The 23134-nt window shown below is 43.4% G+C and overlaps 1 protein-coding gene across 2 annotated transcripts in view; it reads left to right on the top strand.

The window, feature by feature from the left end:
* abca4b (ATP-binding cassette, sub-family A (ABC1), member 4b) overlaps positions 1 to 23134 on the top strand; it is a 177857-nt gene that overhangs the window by 131655 nt on the left and 23068 nt on the right. For both annotated transcript variants that reach the window (XM_069939095.1, XM_069939094.1), the window contains 10 exons: positions 430 to 716; positions 2560 to 2684; positions 7168 to 7266; positions 8189 to 8378; positions 13236 to 13330; positions 14133 to 14165; positions 17261 to 17366; positions 19289 to 19363; positions 19896 to 20065; positions 20628 to 20805. In XM_069939095.1, coding sequence (XP_069795196.1) covers positions 430 to 716; positions 2560 to 2684; positions 7168 to 7266; positions 8189 to 8378; positions 13236 to 13330; positions 14133 to 14165; positions 17261 to 17366; positions 19289 to 19363; positions 19896 to 20065; positions 20628 to 20805 — 1358 coding nt within the window. The remainder of the gene's footprint in view (positions 1 to 429; positions 717 to 2559; positions 2685 to 7167; positions 7267 to 8188; positions 8379 to 13235; positions 13331 to 14132; positions 14166 to 17260; positions 17367 to 19288; positions 19364 to 19895; positions 20066 to 20627; positions 20806 to 23134) is intronic.

Genomic DNA, 23134 nt, shown 5'->3' on the forward strand with positions numbered 1-23134 from the left:
GTGTTTTGCCCTCAATCCCAGCACCCACAGACTTCCTTGTTGAACTGTTTCTATGCTGTATGACCCATGGTTCTGCTGTAAAAATAAATCCATGATGCGAGGAGCTGGGATAATTTCAGTGCGTTTAACTATCAGCAGAATGTAAGGAAGGTGAAGACGGAAGGAGTTTTTCTGACAGGATGAAGCCTGAAAGCTCTCCCACAGAGTGTGGGAGCAGGAAAAGAACAGCAAGTAAGGGAGTTGTGCAGAAGGCAGGCAGTGGGAGTAAGAATGGTTATGGAGACAGGACAAGGTTGAATGATTTTGTAGACCAGAAACTAAGTTTTGAGATCGATGACTGCCTTAGGTTTATATGGTATGATTGGATCATATTTTACTTCCAATGCTCTGAACAAGGATTGAAAGATTGTCTTGGAATGTTCTTTGCAGCCAAGGAGGGTACTGGCAGCAACCAGGCTGTGGAGAACACACAAAACGTGATGAGAAAGCCGCCAGCCTCTGAGGTAAAATCGGACGGACAGCCAGCAGCAGAGAGCCCGCACTCAGCCGATGCTGGGGGAACGTCTGAGCCCACCGGCATCCAGTCAATGGCTGGAAATGATGGCAAGGGTTCCAGGCAGATCAAAGGTGCAGAGCTTCTAAAGCAGCAGTTTTGTGCATTGTTCATCAAACGGTTCAACCATGCAACCCGCAGTCAGAAGGATTTCCTGGCACAGGTACAGTGAAACTATCAGACCACACCCAAATTAAGCTGGTGTTTTTTAAATATACTATATGTTAATAAAGTTGTGTATTGATGTTTATTTGATTGAATACAATCCAGTTGGCTCCAGGCCCATCCTGACACCCTTGCAATGTATTGCCCCAAGTTCTCCCTCGAAAACATTCTCAAGTTTGAGCACTTAAAAAAGCCCCAGCTGACACATGGTGCCCTGCCTGTCCCGACTCCAAATCCTGTCCCAGCTGCCATTCTGGAATGCACTTTCCCTGCCAGTGTCTAAACTTGTTCATTTTCCATGCACCTCGTGTAGCCCAAGGCAAGAATTTCCCTCCAGCATACCAGCTCCAGCCTAATCTGGCGGAGGTCATCGGACTGGTTGCAGAGCAAATAGCAAAGCTGTGGTTTCCTTGTCTGTGTGTGGTTGACTGTCGTACTATGCAATGTGTTTCACATACAATCAGAAGAAGAAATAACCCACATGTTCACCTCGAAAGTACAATTCCAAAGTCAATTCAACTCTAAACAAGCCTTGCCAAATAAACCCATTGTACAGGGGTGGTTAACTTTTTAATTTTTAATTTACACATACAACATGGTAACAGGCCATTGTGGTGTAGGTTAATTGGGGCAGCACAGACTCATGGGTCAAAATGGCTTGTTACTGTGCTGTAAGTCTAATTTAAAATTTTTTAAAGGGTTTCCCACCTCTGTATTAGTCAATACTTCCTCTTATGGAGTATTGTGAGCCGTTTTGACATACTGACATTGGAGAAGGTTCAAAGGAGGTTCACCAGGATGATCCCAGGAATGAAAGGGTTATCATATGAGGAACACTTGATGGCTCTTGGCCTGTACTCGCTGGAATTTAGAGAATGAGGGAGGATCTCATTGAAATATTTCAAATGTTGAAAAGCGTGGACAGATTAAATGTAGAAATTATGTTTCCCATGGTGGGAGAGTCTAGAACAAGAAGGCACGACCTCAGGATTAAAAGGTGTCCACTTAGAACAGAGTTGTATTGGAATTTCTTTAGCCAGCATGCAGTAAATTTGTGGAATTTGTTGCCACAGGTCACTGTTGAAACCAAGTCATTGTGTGTACTTAAGACAGAGATTGCTAAATTTTTGATTAGCCAGGGTACTAAAGGTTATGCGGAGAAGGCCAGACAGTGAGGTTGAATGAGAAAATGTATCATCTCATGAATAAAAGGTGGGGCAGACTCAATAGGCTGAACACATTATTTCTGCTCCTGTGTCTTATGGTCTTATCATTTCCTTAATTCAGCAAACCAGATCGCCATGATCTTTATTCCCACACGTATTGCCTGGCCTGCTAAGTATTTTCTGAGTCCTCCATTCAGCATCCAGTTTTGGGGGATGTGTATTGAAGTGAATTGTTTACTTTCCCATAACCAAGACCCCATAATAAACAGCTTTGCGTGAAATCCAAGCAGTTTCAAACTATCACCACCCACGGTGCATTTGGTATTCACAAGAAGTAATTAACAGTCCCACTTGCAAAAAGAGACATTTACATTTATATAGATGCTTTCAAAACATCTCAAAATGCTTTTACAAACAAAAAAAGTTCTTGAAGTATTATCAAGATCTACATCCGTAGAACGATTTGTAACCATATGACACCCTCACACCTTCAAACCTGTACACATATTGCATATATATAATACAGTCCATGTTTAATTTTGTGGTTATTTGACAAGTTATAAAGACTCCAAGAGCTAAAGGCAGATTCAGTGATGTAAAGCCAAATTACGATTTTGCTGCACCCCATCTCTGGGGTTCGTTCTGCACAAAATTACAGTTCTTTTCTTTTTGTAGTTTCTCCTACCTGCGAACTTTGTGCTATTGGCTCTGTTCTTCTCACTTATAATTCCTCCATTTGGAGAGTATAAAAGTTTAACAATCCACCCCTGGATGTATGGCAAACAATACACCTTCTTCAGGTAAGTCCAGCTGCTTTTGACAATTTCACAATATCACTATTTTATTAGAATATAGAATATTTAATTGTATTTTTTATTGTGTTGCAACATTTTATATATTGTTATATATCTATATTTTAATATTATTGTGCACTATTTAATTATCTTAAACTGAAAGCTGAATATAGATTTATAGAGTTGTGTAACACAGAAACAGACCAACAAAATATCCCTCTAAATCTTTCTTATCCATGAACTAGTCCAAATGTATTTTAAACCTGCAATTGTACCACCTCAACCACTTCCTTTTGTTATTTGTGCCACATAACCACCACCCTCCCTTTTACATAGAGCAACAGACAAACCACGAGACCGTGCTGTCCAAATACATCAATTCAAAACCCTATATGTTTTGGAGGGTGGGAGGAAAGCAGAGGAAAACTACACAAATATGGACAGAATCAACAAACCCCTTACAGACAGTGCAAGATTCAAACCTGAGTCACTGGTGCTATAACAGCGTTGTGCTCTCCACTACACTAGCCGCGCCAACCCTGTATTAAAAAGGTGCCCCTCAGTTCTCCTTTAAATCTCATCACTCACACCTTAAACCTGTCCCCCCTATTTTTAGACTCCCAACCATGGAAAAAGACTGTGACCATGGTCTTATCTATAGAATGTTACAGCTAGCACAGGCCTTTCAACCCTCGATGTGGTGCGGAAGAGATAGAACAAGCTAGGCATGATTTTTAAAAATTCAATGAGGTCACCCTTCAGCCTTCTTCTTCTTTCTTCTTTGGCTTGGCTTCACGGACGAAGATTTATGGAGGGGTAAATGTCCACGTCAGCTGCAGGCTCGTTTGTGGCTGACAAGTCCGATGTGGGACAGGCAGACACGGTTGCAGCAGTTGCAGGGGAAAATTGGTTGGTTGGGGTTGGGTGTTGGGTTTTTCCTCCTTTGTCTTTTGTCAGTGAGGTGGGCTCTGCGGTCTTCCTCAAAGGAGGTTGCTGCCTGCCGAACTGTGAGGCGCCAAGATGCACGGTTTGAGGCGATATCAGCCCACTGGCGGTGGTCAATGTGGCAGGCACCAAGAGATTTCTTTAGGTAGTCCTTGTACCTCTTCTTTGGTGCACCTCTGTCTCAGTGGCCAGTGGAGAGCTCGCCATATAACACGATCTTGGGAAGGCGATGGTCCTCCATTCTGGAGACGTGACCTACCCAGTGCAGTTGGATCTTCAGCAGCATGGATTCGATGCTGTCGGCCTCTGCCATCTCGAGTACTTCGATGTTGGAGATGAAGTTGCTCCAATGAATGTTGAGGATAGAGCTTAGACAACGCTGGTGGAAGCGTTCTAGGAGCCGTAGGTGATGCCGGTAGAGGTCCCATGATTCGGAGCCGAACAGGAGTGTGGGTATGACAACGGCTCTGTATACGCTAATCTTTGTGAGGCTTTTCAGTTGGTTGTTTTTTCAGACTCTTTTGTGTAGTCTTCCAAAGGCGCTATTTGCCTTGGCGAGTCTGTTGTCTATCTCATTGTCGATCCTTGCATCCGATGAAATGGTGCAGCCTAGATAGGTAAACTGGTTGACCGTTTTGAGTTTTGTGTGCCCGATGGAGATGTGGGGGGGGGGGGGTTGGTAGTCATGGTGGGGAGCTGGCTGATGGAGGACCTCAGTTTTCTTCCGGCTGATATCCAGGCCAAACATTTTGGCAGTTTCCGCAAAACAGGACGTCAAGCGCTGAAGAGCTGGCTCTGTATGTGCAAATAAAGTGGCATCGTCTGCAAAGAGTAGTTCACGGACAAGTTGCTCTTGTGTCTTGGTGTGAGCTTTCAGGCGCCTCAGATTGAAGAGACTGCCATCCGTGCGGTACCGGATGTAAACAGCCTTCTTCACTCTAGGGAAAACAATCTCAGCCTAGCTTGTCATTTAGTGTATAAGCGATGCCATAGTTTAACTTGGCAAATATACATCACTTTGCCTTTGCCTGAGTTCAATTCCAGCTGTAATTTCTTTGCTCACTTTCCCAGTTGATCTGATTCTAGTTACAACCTCGAACAACCTTCTTCGCTGCCCATGACACCACCATGGCACCATGGTGTCGCGTGCAAACTTGTTAATTGTGCCAAGGACATTACTGAGCGGGCCAAAGATGAGCGGGCCAAAGTTGTTTGGGAGGGGGACGCTAGCAGGGAAGAAGGTAGAGAGGCAAAAGCAGGAGTTTCTGGGAATAATTTGAAAAGTGTGGGTTTATTTCATACCATTCTAAAGGGAGGCTGAGGTAACCACAGCTGACAAGGGAGCTCAGAGGCAGCTTGAATAGAAAAAGGGGGCAGAGGATGTTGCCAAAATTAGCGGGAAGCTGGAGGATTGGGTAGCTTTTAAAAACCAACAGAAACCAGCAAAGAAAATCAATACAGGGAGAAAACATCAAACATAAAAATAAGCTAGCCAGTAACAGAAAAGAGGATCCCAAAACATTTTTCAGATCTCTTCAGAGGGGCAGGAGTGGTTATCAGACTACTGGAAAATTATGCTGGAATGTTGGTCACATGGTACAATGAAATGTCAGATGAACTGAATAAGAATTTTGCATCTGTCTTTAATGAGGAAGACATCAATGATGTGCCAAAAATTCAAGAGAGTCAGGGGGAGAAATGAGCGTAGTCACTATGAGAGAGGAGGAGGTACTTGGGAAGTTGATATAGGATAAGTCACCTGGACCAGACAGACGACACACCAGGGTTCTGAAAGAAAGAGCTGAAGAGATTGTGAATGCTTTGGTCGTGATCTTTCAGTAATTGTTAGAGTTGGGAATGAGGACTGGAAAATTGCAAATGTCACCTCACTCTTTAAAAAGCTGGAAAGGCAGAAAATTATAGGCTGGTTAGCCTAATTGCAGTGGTTTGCCAGATTCTGGGGTCCAATTTTAAGGATGTGGCTTGAGAGTATTTAAGGGGAAAATAGCATGGCTTCCTTCAGGGAAGATCTTGCCTGACAAATCTGTTGGAATTCTTTAAGGAAATTAATAAGCAGTTCAGACAGAGGCAGTGAATGTTATTTTACTTGGATTTTCAGAAGGCCTTTTTCAAGGTGCTCTAGATGATACATGGTATTACAGGAAATAGACCATGGATAGAAGATTGGCTGACTGATAGAAGACAGAGAGTGGGAATCAAGGGGGCCTTTTCTGTCTGACTGCCAGTGGTTAGTGATTTTTCACAGGGGTTGTTGTTGGGTCTGCTACTTTTCATGCTGTAGATGTTATTTAGATGATGGGATTGATGGCTTTGTGACCGCATTTGTGGGATGATGCGAAAATAGGTGGTCAGGTTAGAAGAATGGGAAAAAAAGAAGTGGCAGATGGAATACAGCGTAGGGAAGTGTATGGTTATGCATTTCGATAGAAGGAATAAAGAAGTAGACCATCTTCTGAATGGGGAGGTAATTCAGAAAGTGGAAGGTCAAAGAATTAGGAGCCCAAATACCAGGATTCGCTGAAGGTTGGCATGCTGCAGGTTGAGTCAGTAGTAAGGAAAACAAATGTAATGTCACCATTCATTCTCAGAGGAAAAGAATATAAAGTTGAGGCTTTGCAAGACCTTGGTCAAATCATATTTGGAATATTGTGAGCAGTTTTGGGCCCCAAATCTAAGAAAGGATGGTGCTGTTGGATAGGGTCCAGATGAGGTTCATATGAATGATCCTGGGGATGACAGCAATAATATACAAGGAGCATTTGATGGCTCTGGGCCTGTTCTCGCAAGAATTTGGAAGGATGAGGGGACGATCTCAACGATCTCACTATTCAAAGGGCTGGATGGAGTGGATGTGGAAAGGATGTTTCCAGTAGTGGGAGAGTCTAGAACCAGAGGGCGCTGCCGCAGACTAAAAGGTCATCCATTTGGATCAGAGATGATAAATTTCTTCAGTCAGAGGCTTATGAATCTGAGGAATTCATTGTCTTAGACTGCTGTGGAGGCCAAGTCTTTGGGTATATTTAAAGCACAGTTTAATAGGTTCTTGATTAGTAAGGGTGTTAGAGGTTGTGGGGAGAAGGCAGGAGAATGGAGTTGAAAGGAAAAATACATCTGGGGGACAGCAGTGTTGTGACAAAGGATTTATCTGTCTGTAACTAAGAGCATTCGAAGCAGCTCTTTGTAAACCATCCACTGTAGAAAACACAAACCAGACATTCAGTGAATATTAAGGTCAACCAGGTACAGAATGCACATCTGGATTCCTCTGGCTCAAAATATTCATTTTATGTCAAAGGTTGAAAGGTTCCTTTTGTCGTCACATAATAATGCATTTTAAAAATGCAATAGACATGATAGAGTTCAAGAGGCACCGTGAGCATTGCCTGACATGAGGAGAAAGAGGAGCAAAAGAGATTGTGTTCCTGCATGATGTCAAAATTAAGTTACTGAGAGGTGGTTGTCAGAAAGGTGATTGTCATTACAGACATGTCGAGTAATGTGTTCTTTCCCTGCACCTCAACAGCAATGAACGGCCATCTGATAAAAATCTGACCCACTTGACAGAGGTGCTTGTGAACAAGCCTGGATTTGGCACTCGGTGTATGAAGGGTAACCCCATCAGGTAAGATTGATTAACACTGGACAACAACGATTTTTCTTCCTGAACACTTTCGGGTGTATTTTATGGATTTTTGGCTGCTGGTCATGAATTTTCACCTTAAAATTTTCCTAACACATACGGTTAGACTTAATCTATTTGGTGAGTTGCCGTCATATTTTAAGTGAAGCTGTTTTGGTCAGTTGAACCTTGCCTGGGCATGCACTCAGTGCAAGTGCTTTGCAAAGATTGTCTTAGGCCTGGGCATGTTTAGTCAGGATAGGTGCAGACAGACTATAAAAGCAGCTCACTTATACAGATGCTGTGATATAGATTAAACATGTTCTTCAGGAAATAGCTTAGTGAGTGTAGTTGACAAAAGCATTTATTGACTTCAGGAAGATTCAATGCAGCAGAAATGTCTTGTTAATGTTGGAACAGCTGCGATACATTCTGTTATATTTCTTAAGCCTCAAAGACACAGCATGACTGCACTGATGAAGAAAGTCCATGAACTCTACTTCGGTTGCAAAATTGGTGACCAAGGCAAACCCTGGGCAATATGTGCAGTCACCCTGAGAGCTTGGCTCAGCATCATGTGATTAAATGTGTTAAAGTCACTATAAGTTAATTTAATGTTTCTCCAACTTCCTATGTGATTCAGCAAATCTGAAATTATCTTTGTGTTCAGCTTGAAGTTGTCTGTCATAATCCCCATTTTTTTTCCACAGGGAGCAAACCTTTGGAAAAATTTGTTGTCCACTGTTATGTTCTTTGTTTTCACATTGCAGCTTGTTCACTTGAGCTGAGGTTGGAATTGTCTTTCTAATCTCGTGATTCAAAGTTAGTTCTATATTTAATGTAATGTTATGTGCATATTAATGGGAAATCCAGCTTTCACATTCATTGTTAATCTTCCAACAAGACTTGTGTTATTTTAAAACAGGGGCTACCCCTGCAGTAACCGTTCTACTGACTGGGAAATTCTGCAACATGACCTCACTATTGTCAACCTGCTGAAATCCCCATTCTATTCCATCAACAACCCTTCCCCACCATGCCAGTGCAGCACCAGAGGTCGGCTTGTTATGCTTCCTGACTGCCCCCCAGCAGCCGGTGGCCTTCCTCCATCACAGGTATTCACTACCTACTCTAAGAATGTGTGTGTGTGTGTGTGTGTGTGTGTGTGTGTGTGTGTGTGTGTGTGTGTGTGTGTGTGTGTGTGTGTGTGTGTGTGTGTGTGTGTGTGTGTGTACATGTATGTCTGTTGCTTATGTGTGTGTGTGTGTGTGTCTCTGTTTTCATATGCAGATACCTCTAGATTACCTCTATGCTCAAAGTTTATTTGAAATGGGGCACAGCATTGTGGCAAGAAAGATTGATCAAAGTGTAGTGAAGGTAATGATGCCATCTTCTCTGCTTTGCAGCAATCACCCACTGTGATTGGGTTTGTTGTGGTTAAGATCATATCTTGGACACCATCAGATAGTAGGTGATTTCTATGGAGACCCAACCTGTGTCAACCAGCATTGCAAGACCAAATTCACATTAATCCCAGTCTTTGAGCTGCAGTACATCCCATACATTCAGAGACTGACCGAGATGACTTGAATTCAGTCACTGAGATGTACAAAGGTGTATACTTAACGTCTCCCAAGAGAGGGTCTTTACCAATTTGCCTTTGCTATACAGCGTCCTGACAATGAAGGTCCATGAAAAGTGTGACAGAGGAGTATTTTTGGGAGATAAATTGGGGAAGGGATTTTAGTGTAGGTCACAGGTGAAAGATATCGTCGGAGCTGCAGGGTGTCTGGAGTGGAACTTGCTGTTCTAAGAGGGTCATATGGTTTTGCAAGCAGAGAGAGTAAGACAGGCTTTTTCTGAGAGAGAGAGAGAGTTCAGTTCTGCAATTTTACAGTCAACAGCAGCAGCTGGGACTGGAACAGGACAAGCTGGCAATCTTGTGGAAAAACCCCATTTGGAAGACGGATTGTGAGTGCTTAGTTCAGCCTGGTCAAAGCTCTTGTGGTTCATACAAGAGGAGAGGACTTGCTGCCTAATGTTTCACTTGAAATAAGAGAAACAAAAAGGAACTCATCTGGAAAACCCTGATGGGGCAAGTTTCTTCGGCAAGACACTGAAGTGGCTGGTTACAAGGAATCAGTTGTGTGTCCAGCGAACAACAAATCTCTCTCTGAAAACTGACAAGAACCTTCCTGAGCGGTAACCATTTTCCTTTCAAGCACCAAAGCCTGGTGAACTTCATAAATGTTAAATTCTGTGCACAGTGTAAGAATTGCCTGCAACTAGTGAACTTGGAGGAATGAGAAGTGAGATTGTACTGTGAATCAAAGAACTTTTCTAAACTTACACATACCTTACATACACGTGCGCTTAGAATTAGAAGGGGGTAAGTTAAATTAGTTAAATTAATAGTGATAAGTTAAAGAGTGATTCTGTTTTCATTTTTAAAGATAATTAAAAACAACTTTTGTTTAAGTAACTATTTGTCTTGGTGAATGTCTATTGCTGCTGGGTTTGTGGGTCCTCTGGGCTCATAACAAGAGATCCAGGAAAAAGTGGATCAATTCACATATCAAGGAAGCTGCTGATGGAGAAATTCACTGTCTACAGCATAACCTTTGACAGTTTGGAGAAAAGTGTTCCAAGATAAAGACCTCAAACACAGGACTGAGCTCATGGTCCACCAGGCAGGCCGGTCATACTATCATGTACACTGAAGAGACAGACAGAACTGTGAAAACGATGTTGAAAGTCTTTAACAGGATATAGCCTGGTGAAGTGAATGGGCAAGGACATGGGAGTTTTAATTTAATGGGGAAAATGCAAGATCATCCACTTTGCCAGGGGAAAAATATAAGTAGAGGATATTTTTTTCAACAGTGAATACTTGATGGCCATTGGACAGAGGGGCCAGGGTTCCCTTGAAAATAAAATCAAAGGCTTACAGATGGTGGAAGACTGAAAAATTTAAAAAAAAATGCTCAGTAGGTCAGGCACTATCTGTGGAAAAAGAAAGTTCAGAAGAAATTCTACCCAACGACTATACTTCATGAGGAGTTTGAGGAGATTTAGTACGTCACCAAAGTCTCTCGTACCGTGGAAAGCATTCTGACTGGTTGCATCACTGTCTGGTTTGGTGGTTCCAGGAAAAAATCTCCAGAGAGTTATTTACTTGGTCAGTAATATCATGGACACCAATCTTCACTCCATTGAGGACACCTCCAAGAGGCAGTGTCTTAAGAAAGCAGCCTCTATCCTCAAGGGCCATCACCAATCAAGTCATGCCTTTTTCTTGCTGCTGCCATCAGGAAGGAGGTACAGGAGCCTGAAGACAAGCACCTACCGGCACATCAGCAGCTTCTTCGCCTCCACCAATGGACACATTTTAATTCTTAGCAAATACTTGCCCTGTGATGCTGCCGCAGAACAAATAGATTTCGTGACATGTTCCTGACAATAAATTCTGATTCTGATTAATATTTTGGATCGAGGACCCTTCATCAGAACTAGGAAAGTGAGAGAGCCAGTTAGCTTTCAGTAGCAGAGAAAGGGGGACGTTTAGAACCAAGATAATCCTTTTGAAAGGGCGTGACCAAATGAGTTAGAAGCACTTTGTGGGGTATGTGTTGCTAAAATAGCAAGACTATTGTGCGCTGTCAGTCAGAAGTAAACACACAAAACCAAAAGACTGTGCAACAGGCTTTATTTGACATAAAACTCCACAGAACCAGCTGTGTGATTGTACTGCTGTGAGCTCTGAGAGTAACTTTGAAGGGCCAGCTCAGGCATATATCCCGGAGGGTGATTGACATCCGACCAGGTGTTGCCTTGTCCCCATGCTCTTCTGCAGGTTCAGAGGTTGCCCCATGCAGTAGGCCAGTGGTGTACCTCCACAGGGACATGACCAGCAGGCTAGAATAAAAAGAAAAATGACTCTGGGCCAGTTCTGATAAAAGAATAAGTTACTAGAGATTTTAATGTTGGGTCCACAAGCCTGTGAAGTATCTAAGTATAAGTGCTGTTCCTCAAATCTATAATGAGCCTTGTGTAACAGTGCAGGAACTGCAGACAGAAAAACCAGAGGAGGAGTGGAATGGGGAATTAAAATGGTCTTGTGGGTGAATTTCCTGATGTCAACATGCAGATACATCAACCAAAGAAGAGAGCAATTGATGAGTTAATTTTTATTGTAGACCGGTGCAGCAGAGACAACTTGTTCCCATGATATAGGGTGAGATGAAATCTGAAGTATTGTGTGCAGGGATGTGTACATGAAGAGGGCCCATGTTCCCTTGGTTTGAGAAGAATGTGAGGTGATCCCACTGAAACAGAGACAATTCTGGCAACACATGGCAGGGTAGATTTAGCGTTGACATCTGTTCTGGCTAGTTGTCCAGTGTGAGGCAGCTCGGTCTTCCTGGGTGGGGATGAGAAGTATTTTTTTTCAGTCAGAGATGGTAAATCCTTAGTTTTCTCTACCTGAGAGACTGTGGTGGGTCAGTTACTCAGTATATTCAAAGACCCATTGGTTTTAGATATTAAGGAAATCAAGGGATATGTGATTAATACGGGAAAATGGAAACCCCTCAGCCAAGATACTATTGAAATTACTCATAGAAGTTTCCTCAAAGCACTGGGCAGGTACCCCCACCACTATCTCTGTAAAGATTCTCCAGATCCACTAACAGGTTGAGCGAGCCAACATCCACATCCACTCCCATACATGCTCTAACTGGCCGGCCACATTGTTCAAACACTCTGAACAAATTCTTGATTCCAGAAGAAGAGTACAAATTTATGAGGCTCCTAGATAAGGTGGACAGCCAGCACTTTATCCTGCCAAATATTCAGAAGACAACTGTTTACAGTGGGTGGAGAAAAGTTGAGGGGTGATGTCAAAAGGAAGTCTTTACTCGGAGAAAGGTGGTGTCTGCAAATGCATTGCTGGGGACTGATGGTGGAGGCCAATGCAATAGGGACATTTAAAAGACTCTGAGATACATACATGGATGTAAGAAAAATCGAGGGTTGTGGGTGTGAGAGAGGGAAGAGTTAGGTTGTTGTGGAGTAGGTTTACATACATTGTGAGCTGAAGGCTCATTATGCTGTAATGTTCCCTTCAATGATCAAGCTCCATCACAACATGAGATTACTGAACCTACAGACTAAAAGGTGTTCAAAATTCAAGATTCTTTTTGCAAAAAAAATGTGTAATATTATACAAAATTTGCTTTAGTCTGCCATCAGACAGACAAAGATTTGTCGTCAGCTGAAATTGCCTGACCGGCGCACCTTACAGTCAGAGAAAGAGAAGCAAAATAGCGTCCCTTCAGAGTCACTGAGTGCCCATGGATTCACCTCCAGTGCCTCCACAGCTACTGCAGCCACACAGACTTCAGTCCAAGCTATCTAATGGTCTCCTGTTCACCCCTGGACTCGTGGACCAGAGGCACTTCAGATGGACAAGGAGCAATCAGATAACAAAAATCCTTTTCTGAGGAGCAGCAGAAGGAGTGAACTCCCTCTCAAACTCACGATCCATCTAGACTCCTCAGAACACAGATCTAGAATGGAAAGTTTTCATCCTTTACCCCAATGGACTGCCTGTGAGGGTTGAATGTGTATCAATCTGTGCCTATTGGTGTCTGTGTAGTGTCATTACTTTGTCTTATTGATGCTCTCCTTGCATTGAAGTCTGATGATTATATTTGAAAAATTAACTTGTGTAAAATAATCTAATGTTTGAATATGTGTGTGTCTGCAAATGCATGTAGAATTTATTGTTGGTAGGATCAGACAGAGCTGAGAAAGGTAGATACAGTAATATCTGATTTGAGGATAACTTTGGCAATGTCAAACTGAAAGAGATGAACATCACAGCTAGTTTTGTGTGCTACAGTATTTTGCTATTAAAAGTTAGAGCAAATTCTAGCCCCTTGATGCAAAATAAGTTGCCTTCTCTGTTTCAGAGAGTCCAGAGATCAACTGAAATCCTACAGAATCTCACCCAAAGAAACATATCGGATTTCCTGGTTAAAACGTACCCAAAACTGATAAAGAGCAGGTGGGGCTTGTTCTGTGTACCGGCGGTTATCTCCACGTTCAGTACATGGCCTATATTTTGCTCATAGCTTGATGAAGGGTTCAAGCCTAAAACATTGGTTATGTATCTTTATCAATTGCTATATAAGCGTGGGCTGCTGGGCGTAATGGTTAGCACAATGCCTTTCCAGCGCCAGCAATCAGGACTGGGCCTGGGTCCGAATCCCGCGCTGTCTGTAAGGAGTTTGTATATTCTCCATGTGTCTGTGTGACTTTACCCCAGGGGCTCCGGTTTCCTCCCACCCTCCAAAAGTGTACCAAGGTGTGGGGTGTAAATTGGGCAGCACAGACTTGAAGGGCTGAATTGGCCTGTGACAGAGCTTTTTAATTTTAAAAAAAGTACACTGCTTAACCTACTGAGTTTCTACTTCATTCACGGCATCCGCTGACTTTTGTGTCTTACTGCTTTTTACTGCAAAACTCTGAGAATTTTCTTCGAGGGATGCCTTTCCTGAAGACATTCTCCTTTGTTTTCCAAGGAGAGTTAAGTGGGATTCTCTCTCGCTGCTCGCCATCTGTAATCCCTGCTGCTCTCATGCTTTATGGTTTGCATTTTTCATACCTTGATGAAGGGCTCAAACCCAAAACATTGGTTATGTAAAGTGCACTGTCTGACCTGCTGAGTTTCTTCTGCATTGTTTTTTCACTTCATGGTCAGTACACCATTCAGAAACAGGACCTTTTTTCTGTTGTCACCTAAAAATGTTGCACTCAAAACATTTCCAATCGTTTAATCATTCTTCCCATTGTTTGTGTGATTACAGCATGCAGAGCAAATACTGGGTGAACGAACGCAGGTACGGAATGGTTCCAAGCTGATTTCAATCCCAGGTGTTTGGTGGTGCTTTTGTGGAAAGGAGAAGAGGTCAACCACAAAGTTAATGTTCCACATCCAAAATTCTGTAAAACCAAGGGTTGCATGTGCTTTCTTTCCAATATAACCACAAAGCAAGGAAAAAAATCTATATTGAAATACTGTTCCCACCTTCCCTTCACGACTCCCAGGCACATCCCTTCCTCGGAAGAAGGGCGGAGATTTCAGAGTGGAAAGACTCAGTAAGACCACACTTAGTGCCATTCTAGTCCTCCCAGCTAAAGGAAAGGCATAATTAAGTTGGAAAGAGTACAGAAAAGGTTTACAAGAATGTTACCAGGAATGACAGGTGTGATTCAAGATTCTTTTATTGTCAAGTAAGAGTAGAACATGCAATATTACACAAAGTTGCCTTCTATCTGCAGCGAGGCAGACAAAAAGTCAACATTGGTGTCGCCTGGCGCTGCTTAGAATGAGAGAGAAAGGGAGGCCAGGTAGGCTGAGTCTTGAGGTAAATTGTCATAGCCTTTTTCCCAGGGTAGGGGAACTTAACACTTGAGGCATAGATTTAAGGAGAGAGGGAAACGTTCACCCAAAGAATGGTGGGTATATGGAATGTATGACAGGATGCCATAGGTGCCCTCTGGTTAGTAAGGGATTAATAAGATGGTATATTGGTGGAAAGAAAGGTTGAGAACCACTGGCTTAGAGGAACAGCTTGCAATGCTTCAAAAGAATTTAGAAAGGTGTTTCTTAAAAATTCTTAAGAGACATTTTGGAAAGGTTTTTCAGTTTAGGTATAGGCTGAAGGCTGTCAAATGGGATTCGCTTCATAGACAGCATGGTCGCCGTGGGCATTGGGCCTGTTATTAAACGATGGCTCTATCACTTCCCATTCCCTTTTCTCTGGACCTGTTGGTTGATCACCTTAGTCAGATCCTGGAGCAATCTGATAAGGCAGTTCCTTGATTAGCCTGTGCCTCTCTCTACCAGGTCCTCAAAGATTTGGAGCTTGGGACTGAAATGCAGCTAAATCCTGAGAGGTTAGCCCTTCAAGATCTAAAGCATGATCTCCTCTTCCGTCACCACTATTTGTGGCCAAAACTATCCGTCTGTGTAAAGCTATACTCTGTGAATCTGCAGGGGTTATCTACTGCATCCAGTGTTCCCCTTGTGGTCTCCTCTACATTGGAGAGACTGGGTGCAGACTGGGAGATCATTTGTTGAGCATCTGGCTCTGCTGCTCTGCCAACCATAAGTACCTCACAGTGGCCACCCACTTCATTTCCACAGCTCATTACCACACTGGCATGTCTGTCCATGGCCCCATGTACTGCCAAGTTGAAGCCATCTGTAAATTGGAGGAATAATATATATTCCATCTTGGCAGTCTCCAACCAGACTGCATTAATATTGAGCTCTAATTTCTGTTAACCCCCGCCCCCCCTTGCTTTCTCTTTTCCCCCTCATTCCACTGTTGGTTTATTCCAGCTTCCCAGCCCCTTCCCTTCATTCTCATATCAGTGAACTACCTCCTTTTAACCCTCTCCCCAGATTATATCAGTCTCTTACCTGTATCCACCTGCTACCTGAATCCACCTGATACCTGTATCCACCTGCTACCTGTATCCACCTGCTACCTGAATCTATCTGCCACATGTATCCACCTGCTACCTGTATCCACCTGCTACCTGAATCCACCTGCCACATGTATCCACCTGCTACCTGTGTCCACCTGAATCTACCTGCCGCCTGAATCCACCTGCCACCTGTATCCACCTGCTTCCTGAATCTACCAGCTACATATCCACCTACCACCTGAATCCACCTGTAACCTGTATCCACCTGCCACCTGTATCCACCTGATACCTGAATCCACCTGCTACCCAAATCCACCAGTCACCTGTATCCATCTGCTACCTGAATCCATCTGCCACCTGTATCCATCTGCTACCTGTATCCACCTGCCACCTGAATCTACCTGCTACCCAAATCCACCAATCACCTGAATCCACCTGCCACATGAATCCACCTGCTACCTGAATCCACCTGCTACCCGAATCCACCTGTCACCTGTATCCACCTGCTACCTGAATCCACCTTCCACCTGTATCCACATGCTACCTGTATCCACCTGCCACCTGAATCCTTCTACCTGAATCCACCAGTCACCTGAATCCACCTGCCACCTGAATTCACCTGCTACCGGTATCCACCCGCCACCTGAATCCACCTGTTACCTGTATCCACCTGCCACCTGTATCCACCTGATACCTGAATCCACCTGCTACCCAAATCCACCAGTCACCTGTATCCATCTGCTACCTGTATCCACCTGCCACCTGAATCTACCTGCAACCCAAATCCACCAATCACCTGAATCCACCTGCCACCTGAATCCACTTGCCACCTGAATCCACCTGCCACCTGAATCACGCCACCTGAATCCACCTGCTACCTGAATCCACCTGCCACCTGTATCCACTTGCTACCTGTATCCACCTGCCACCTAAATCCACCAGTCACGTATCCACCTGCTACCTGAATCCACCTGCCACCTGTATCCACCTGCTACCCGAATCCACCAGTCACCTGAATCCATCTGCCACCTGAATCTACCTGCCACCTGAATCCACCTGCCACCTGAATCCACCAGTCACCTGTATCCACCTGCTACCTGAATCCACCTGCCACCTGTATCCACCTGCTACCTGAATCCACCTCCCACCTGAATCCACCTGCTACTGGTATCCACCTGTCACCTGAATCCACCTGCCTCCTATATCCACCTGCTACCCATATCCACCTGCTACCTGTATCTACTTATTACTGTTAGCCTGTGTTCCTCCCACTTGCACTGCCCCAATTTTTTATTCAGGCATTCACTGATTTCTGTCAAAGGGCTCAGGCCCAAAGCATTACTTCCCACGAACGCTGCATATGCACACTGGCCCACCTCACACTGATGCTGCCACCCATAGTAACTTCCAGAGGGAAGGCCCGGGACCATGCTGATAGCTTCCAGCAACTCTTCTTGCAATTGTTCATTGCTGATGTTCTTCTGTTTCATCGTTTCAGGTATGGAGGGATTTCAGTTGGTGGAAAACTTCCAGGCATACCCTTCAACCATGAACAGATAAACAACGTGTTCACTCAACTGGGCCGCATGCTGAATGTCACAGGGGTCGGTTGAAGCGGACTTAATTTTCCATGATGCAATGGTTTTATTGTGTAACAGAGCCAAAATATTTTTTCATTGAAAAACGGTGTAAAACAAGAGTTGATGGCATCGAGGGCAAATGTGTTGGAGAAGCTGAGCAGGTCACACAGCATCCAGAGGAAGGTTAATCAATGTTTCAGGCCTGGACCCTTTGTCGGATAGAAGCAAAGAAAGGCAGGTGCCTGAATAAAAGGGCGGAGGGATGAGAGGAGGAAACAAGGGGTAGGGGGAGGAGCACAAATCTTACCTATGGGCCTGTGCTCCTCCCCTGGCCCCTTCCTCCCTTCTTTCCACTCCCCCCCCCTCCCCCCCCACACCTTGTTATTCAGGAACCTGCCTCTTTTTGTTTCTACCTGTCGAAAGGCCCAGACTTAAAGTATCATTACTCATCACTTCCCAAGGACACTGTCTGACCTCTCATCAGTCCATTTGTTTTACTCATTTCTGCTCCAGAAAATAATCCCGGGCCTGGTTGTTCCTCTTAATTTATCCAATTTTCTCTTTAATGAGTTCAGTTGTCTTGTGGCAACGATTCTAATTATTTGAATGCTCCCAACCCCCGTATGAGGAATACTTTATTTAATGAAACATTTAAGGGAAAATTAATGAGAGGATCCATAATATTGTGCTGTGCAGTCATCAATCTCCTGTATGGGTCCAGGAATTACCAGAGACCCGGCTCAGTCTACTGTATCTGAGAAGCCATCCTACCTCCTCACTTCAATCCAGAGGCTGAATGATCTTGATCTATAATTTAAAAAGATGACAACAAATTCAAGAACTCATATTTATTCATTAGCAAATTTAGTACACAACTAGCATTAGTTAAGTAGTAAAAGTTGGAAGAAGGCAAGGTACTTTCCTGATGTAATTAGCTCAGGAAATGAACAAGGTTACCAAGGCGGTGCAATAGTATGGAATCTCCTCATCTGGGAGTGTGATGGACATAAAATTGTCAGGACAATCAAATTGACAGTTTGGAAAAACAGGTCTACTGCATACTCAAGAGTCAAGTTTACTGTGTACCGTGATGACCACCTAGTTTTAACAATGGGGTTCTTTGGCCTTCCAAGACTTCATCTTATAAGCCACCGAAGATTTTGTTCCTCTCTTACTTTCACTCTGTTGTTGCTTCAAAGGATATGTGCACATTGAATTCCTATAGAAAACTGTGGCCAGTGGCGGATTAACCATTAGGCTGAGTAGGCTTAAGCCTAGGGGCCCGGATGGTAGGGGGGCCTCGCAGGAGAGGGGACGTCGGGCTCCCGGCAGGAGCGGGGACATTGGGTTCCTGGCAGAAGCAGGGACATTGGGCTTCTGGCAGGAGCGGGGACGTCAGAGGATCGGGGACGTCAGAGGAGCGGGGACGTCAGTCTCCCAGCAGGGGCAGGAACATCGGTGGAGCGGGGACGTCGGGCTCTAAAACTCTTTTGACCTCAAAAGTTCAATCGACACCCCCCACCCCAAACCCTGGTGTTTATCGAATCCCTGCCATTTTTCAACTCCTTGGATAGTCCCATTGACCCCCCAGGGGTCAATATTGACCACTTTGGAGACCCCTAATATGTAATTTAACATAATTTCATTTTATTCTATTCAATTTCTATTCAATGAAGGGGGGGGGGAGCCTTACTAAAGATCAGCCTAGGGGACCAAGTCATGGTTAATCCACCACTGACAGGCACACGCACACAAAATTCACTGCTGAGATGTTCATAGACTTCGTCAAACAGTGTGACCACCTTGTAGCAATCAGTGAATAATCAGTGAATCATTTAATTGCTCCCTCTAGCGATAGAATGAAGTTATTGCTCCTTCTATTCCATTTCTTTTGCAAACTTCATATTGAATTTTTAGTTCTTTTTTTTACATTTATATGTTTGTAGGGTGACCATACGCAGATGGTGTTCAGCAACATGAATGATTTCTTTAAGTATCTGGAGACTGAAGATAATATTAAGGTGAGCCATAAAGCCCACAAAATTATCTTTGCGCTCGCAGTTTAGGTGCCGTGGCAATCATTTGCTCTGACAGTTCTGTGTTACCAATCTGCAGTAATGGCCCAGAAAAAAAACAGCAGGAATGTGAATCTGATGTAAAACTGTGCTCAACGTGGGAGAAAAGGTACAGGAGCCTAAAGACGAGCCCTCAGCGGCACAAGGACGGCTTCTTCCCTGCTGCCATCAGATTCTTGAATAATCAGTGAACCAAAGACACAGCCTTACTTTTCATTCACTAGTATTTATTATTTTATTTCATTTTATTTTTTATAGTCATGTTGTAAGGTGGTTCGAATACGTCTGTTCGCTCTATGACGCTGCGGCAAACACCGAATTTCATGACTTGTTCATGACAATAAATCCTGATTCAAGCTCTGATTCATCTGCCCTCCTTTGGGATTTTATTTCTAAATAAACTACAGAAAAGCTGCGTGGTTTTAGTGCAAAATCCCGACTCCCTGAGTTAACACATGAATACTACTGTCTGTTCCAGGTGTGGTTCAATAACAAGGGCTGGCATGCCATGGTTGCCTTCATGAATGTTGCCAACAATGCAATTCTCCGGACAAACCTTCCCAATGAACATCAGTCAGAGGACTTCGGCATTACTGTTATAAATCATCCGCTCAACCTTACAAAGGAGCAGCTTTCAGAAGTGACCGTGTAAGTTGGTGAGAGCTGAGGCGAGATTTATTGAGCCAAACATCTACATGTAGGTGCATCACCAGAGAAGGTTACTAAACCCATCAAACCTACTCCTCAGTTCCATAAGTTCATGGCTGTTCTGATTTTATTCAAGATTCCTTTATTATCAAGGTATAAAATAGGTGTAATATTACACCAAATTTGCATTAATCTGCCATAAGGCAGACAGATTCACCATCAGCAGAAATTACCTGGCATCTCTTTGAGAGAAAGAGAAGCCTTAGATCTGCATTCTCTCTGAGCCCCAGAGAACTTTTCACACACTTATTAGAGATCTTCAAATACTCATGCCCCTCTGAGAGGAAAAAAAATCTCATCATCTGCATTTTTAATAGATGACCCCTTATTTTTAAAATTTAATGCTTACAACCATTTAATAGCTTTGATATTTGGGAAATAACCTCTGAAAGTATCAGCAATAAAACAACCAATTATGTGATTCTCTCTCTCTTTTCTAATGGAGCCGAGTTTGTTGATGTCTCTTGCTGTCAGTAACACCCATTTGGATGTGTGATTTCAGCCTTACTACTTCAGTGGATGCAATGATTTCAATCAGTGTGGTCTTCGCCATGTCATTTGTCCCAGCCAGCTTTGTGCTCTACCTGATACAGGAGAGGGTTTCGAATGCTAAGCACCTGCAATTTGTCAGTGGAATGAGCTCAACCACATACTGGGTGTCCAACTTTGTTTGGGATATGGTATGTCAAAATCTGTTGGTCAAATGAAAAGCACACAGACGCAGTAACAATTGTTTACAGTGCTTTTCATCTGCAGATATCTCACAGTACAGATCAAATGTCAAAAAGTAATACACTTCAGTAGCACAATGGAAATGGATAATTGTTACAGTATCCCAAAGTTCAAGTAAATAATTTTGCATTTTTGCTGTTTATGATATAAAACCTTTTAAAGGGTCAACACGGTTAGCCTTGCGATTAGTGCAATGTTCCACAGCAGGTTTCAAATCTGACACTGCCTGTAAGGAGTTTGTACATTCTCCCTTTGTCTGGGTGGGTTTCCTCTGGGTGCTCCGGTTTCCTCCCACCCTTTAAAAACATTCCAGAGTTTGTAGTTCATTGGTGTATACGGAGGGAATGGGCTGATGGGTCTGAAGGGCCTAATAATGTACTGTAGGTCTAATTTTAAAAAAAATTAAAATTATACTCTTTTTTTAAAAATCTGGATCTGGGTCACCATCTTCACCGTTCCTTATAGAACAACATTTGTTCACAACATTTGAACAGCACAGTACAAATGTTCAACCTCGATGTTGTGCCATCCTATATATTCTGACCAAAAAAGTACTAAACCCTTCCTACCTCTATTTTTCTTCCATCCATGTGCCCGTCTAAGAGTCTCTTAAATGACCCTAATGTTTCAGCCTCCACCAGCACCCTGTCAAGACATTCCAGGCACCCAAAACTCTCTGTGTAAAAACCTACCCCTGATGTCGCCCCTAAACTTGTAAGAACTTAATAACAACGAATACAAGCACAAGTTCATGACCCTTAAGCCAGTCCTACCATTCCCTAGGGTCATAGATAGTTCTCAACCTTGATTCCATTCACAGTTCCAGCAGTAGCTCAGTAGAACCAAGTTCAAGCCCCAATACAGGAACTTGAGTCTAAAAGTCCAGATTGAAATTCTAGAGCAGTGTTGAGGAAATGCTGCATTGTCTGATGAGACAAGACACTGAGATGGTGTCACTTCTCTCAGGGGGATTGAAAAGTTCTCAAGGCATCACTTTAAAGGAAAGAAAGGAAATTATTATCCATGCTCCAAAGAGGATTTACCATCAATCAACATTTACTTCGTGGATTATCTCAGTATATCTTATTGTTTTTTTTCTGAGAATCTGCTGCATGTGAATTAGCTTTCTATGTCCTGTAAAGATAATTTATCACATTCCAGTGACAAATTGGCCAAAACAATCAGAACGTGGTTAGGATAGGAGAGTCATGTAACAATAGAATGCAACATGCATGAAATTCTTTAACTTTTGTCTACTGTAAGGCAGACAGAGAGTCGCCACTTTGTCCAGCGCCCCTCGCAGAAACCCGCAGCACTTGGTGTTCCTAGGCCATCTCCCCTCCAAGTACCGACCAGGCCTGAGCCTACTTAGCTTCCGAGATCAGACAATCTCAAGGTGTATTCAGGCCATTTGGTGCTGGAAGGCATAGATTTCAGGTGAGAGGGGAAAGATTAAGAAGAGACCTTGAGTTTAATTTAAAAAAACAGGCACGCGTATTAATCCAATATATGAATTAAAATATAAGACGGATAATTTGTAATTCTCAAATTTTCATACAGAAGGTAAGTTAATGGAACGAGCTGCAGACGAAGCTGTAGAGCCTGGTACAATCACAATGTTTAAAAAACATTTCGACAGATATATGGATAGGACAGGTTCAGAGGAATAACGCCCGCCTGTAGGTAGCTGGCATTTGCTCAGATAGACAATATGGGTGTCATGGATTGTCTATTTCTGTGGCCCACTGACTCTTCTGCAACTCCAAATGCTATCAATTTTTATTAAATTTCCTCTTATTTAGACATCACAATACAGCTCCTTCCAGCCCAAAGCTTGCGCCACCCAATTATATCAATTAGCCTACAGACCCTGAATGTTTTTAGAGCGTGGGCGGAAACCAAATCACTCGAAGGAAACCCACACAGTCGTGGGAAGAAAGGACAAACTCCTTACATTACAGCGCCACATTCAAACCCAGGTCTCCGGTGCTATGATACCTTTGTGCTAGCTGTGCGCCCTACTAACTGTGCTGCCCAACGTTTGTGTTTAAGAGACCAAGAAGCCGAATGTCTCTCAAGAAGGGAATCACGCTGTCAGTCTTTTTCTCAATTCTAAATGAACTCTTGCCGTTACCCAGTTTGGGCAGCGCTCTGGGGTGGCAAGTGGAACTCCTGCCTCAAAGCGCCAGAGACCTGAGTTCGATCCTAATCTCCAGTGCTGTCGAGGTAAAGTTTGTATGTTTTTCCCTGTGGCCATGTAGGCTTCTTCCTGCAGCT

This window comes from Narcine bancroftii, chromosome 5, assembly GCF_036971445.1.
Source record: "Narcine bancroftii isolate sNarBan1 chromosome 5, sNarBan1.hap1, whole genome shotgun sequence".
Classification (NCBI taxonomy): Eukaryota; Metazoa; Chordata; class Chondrichthyes; order Torpediniformes; family Narcinidae; genus Narcine; species Narcine bancroftii.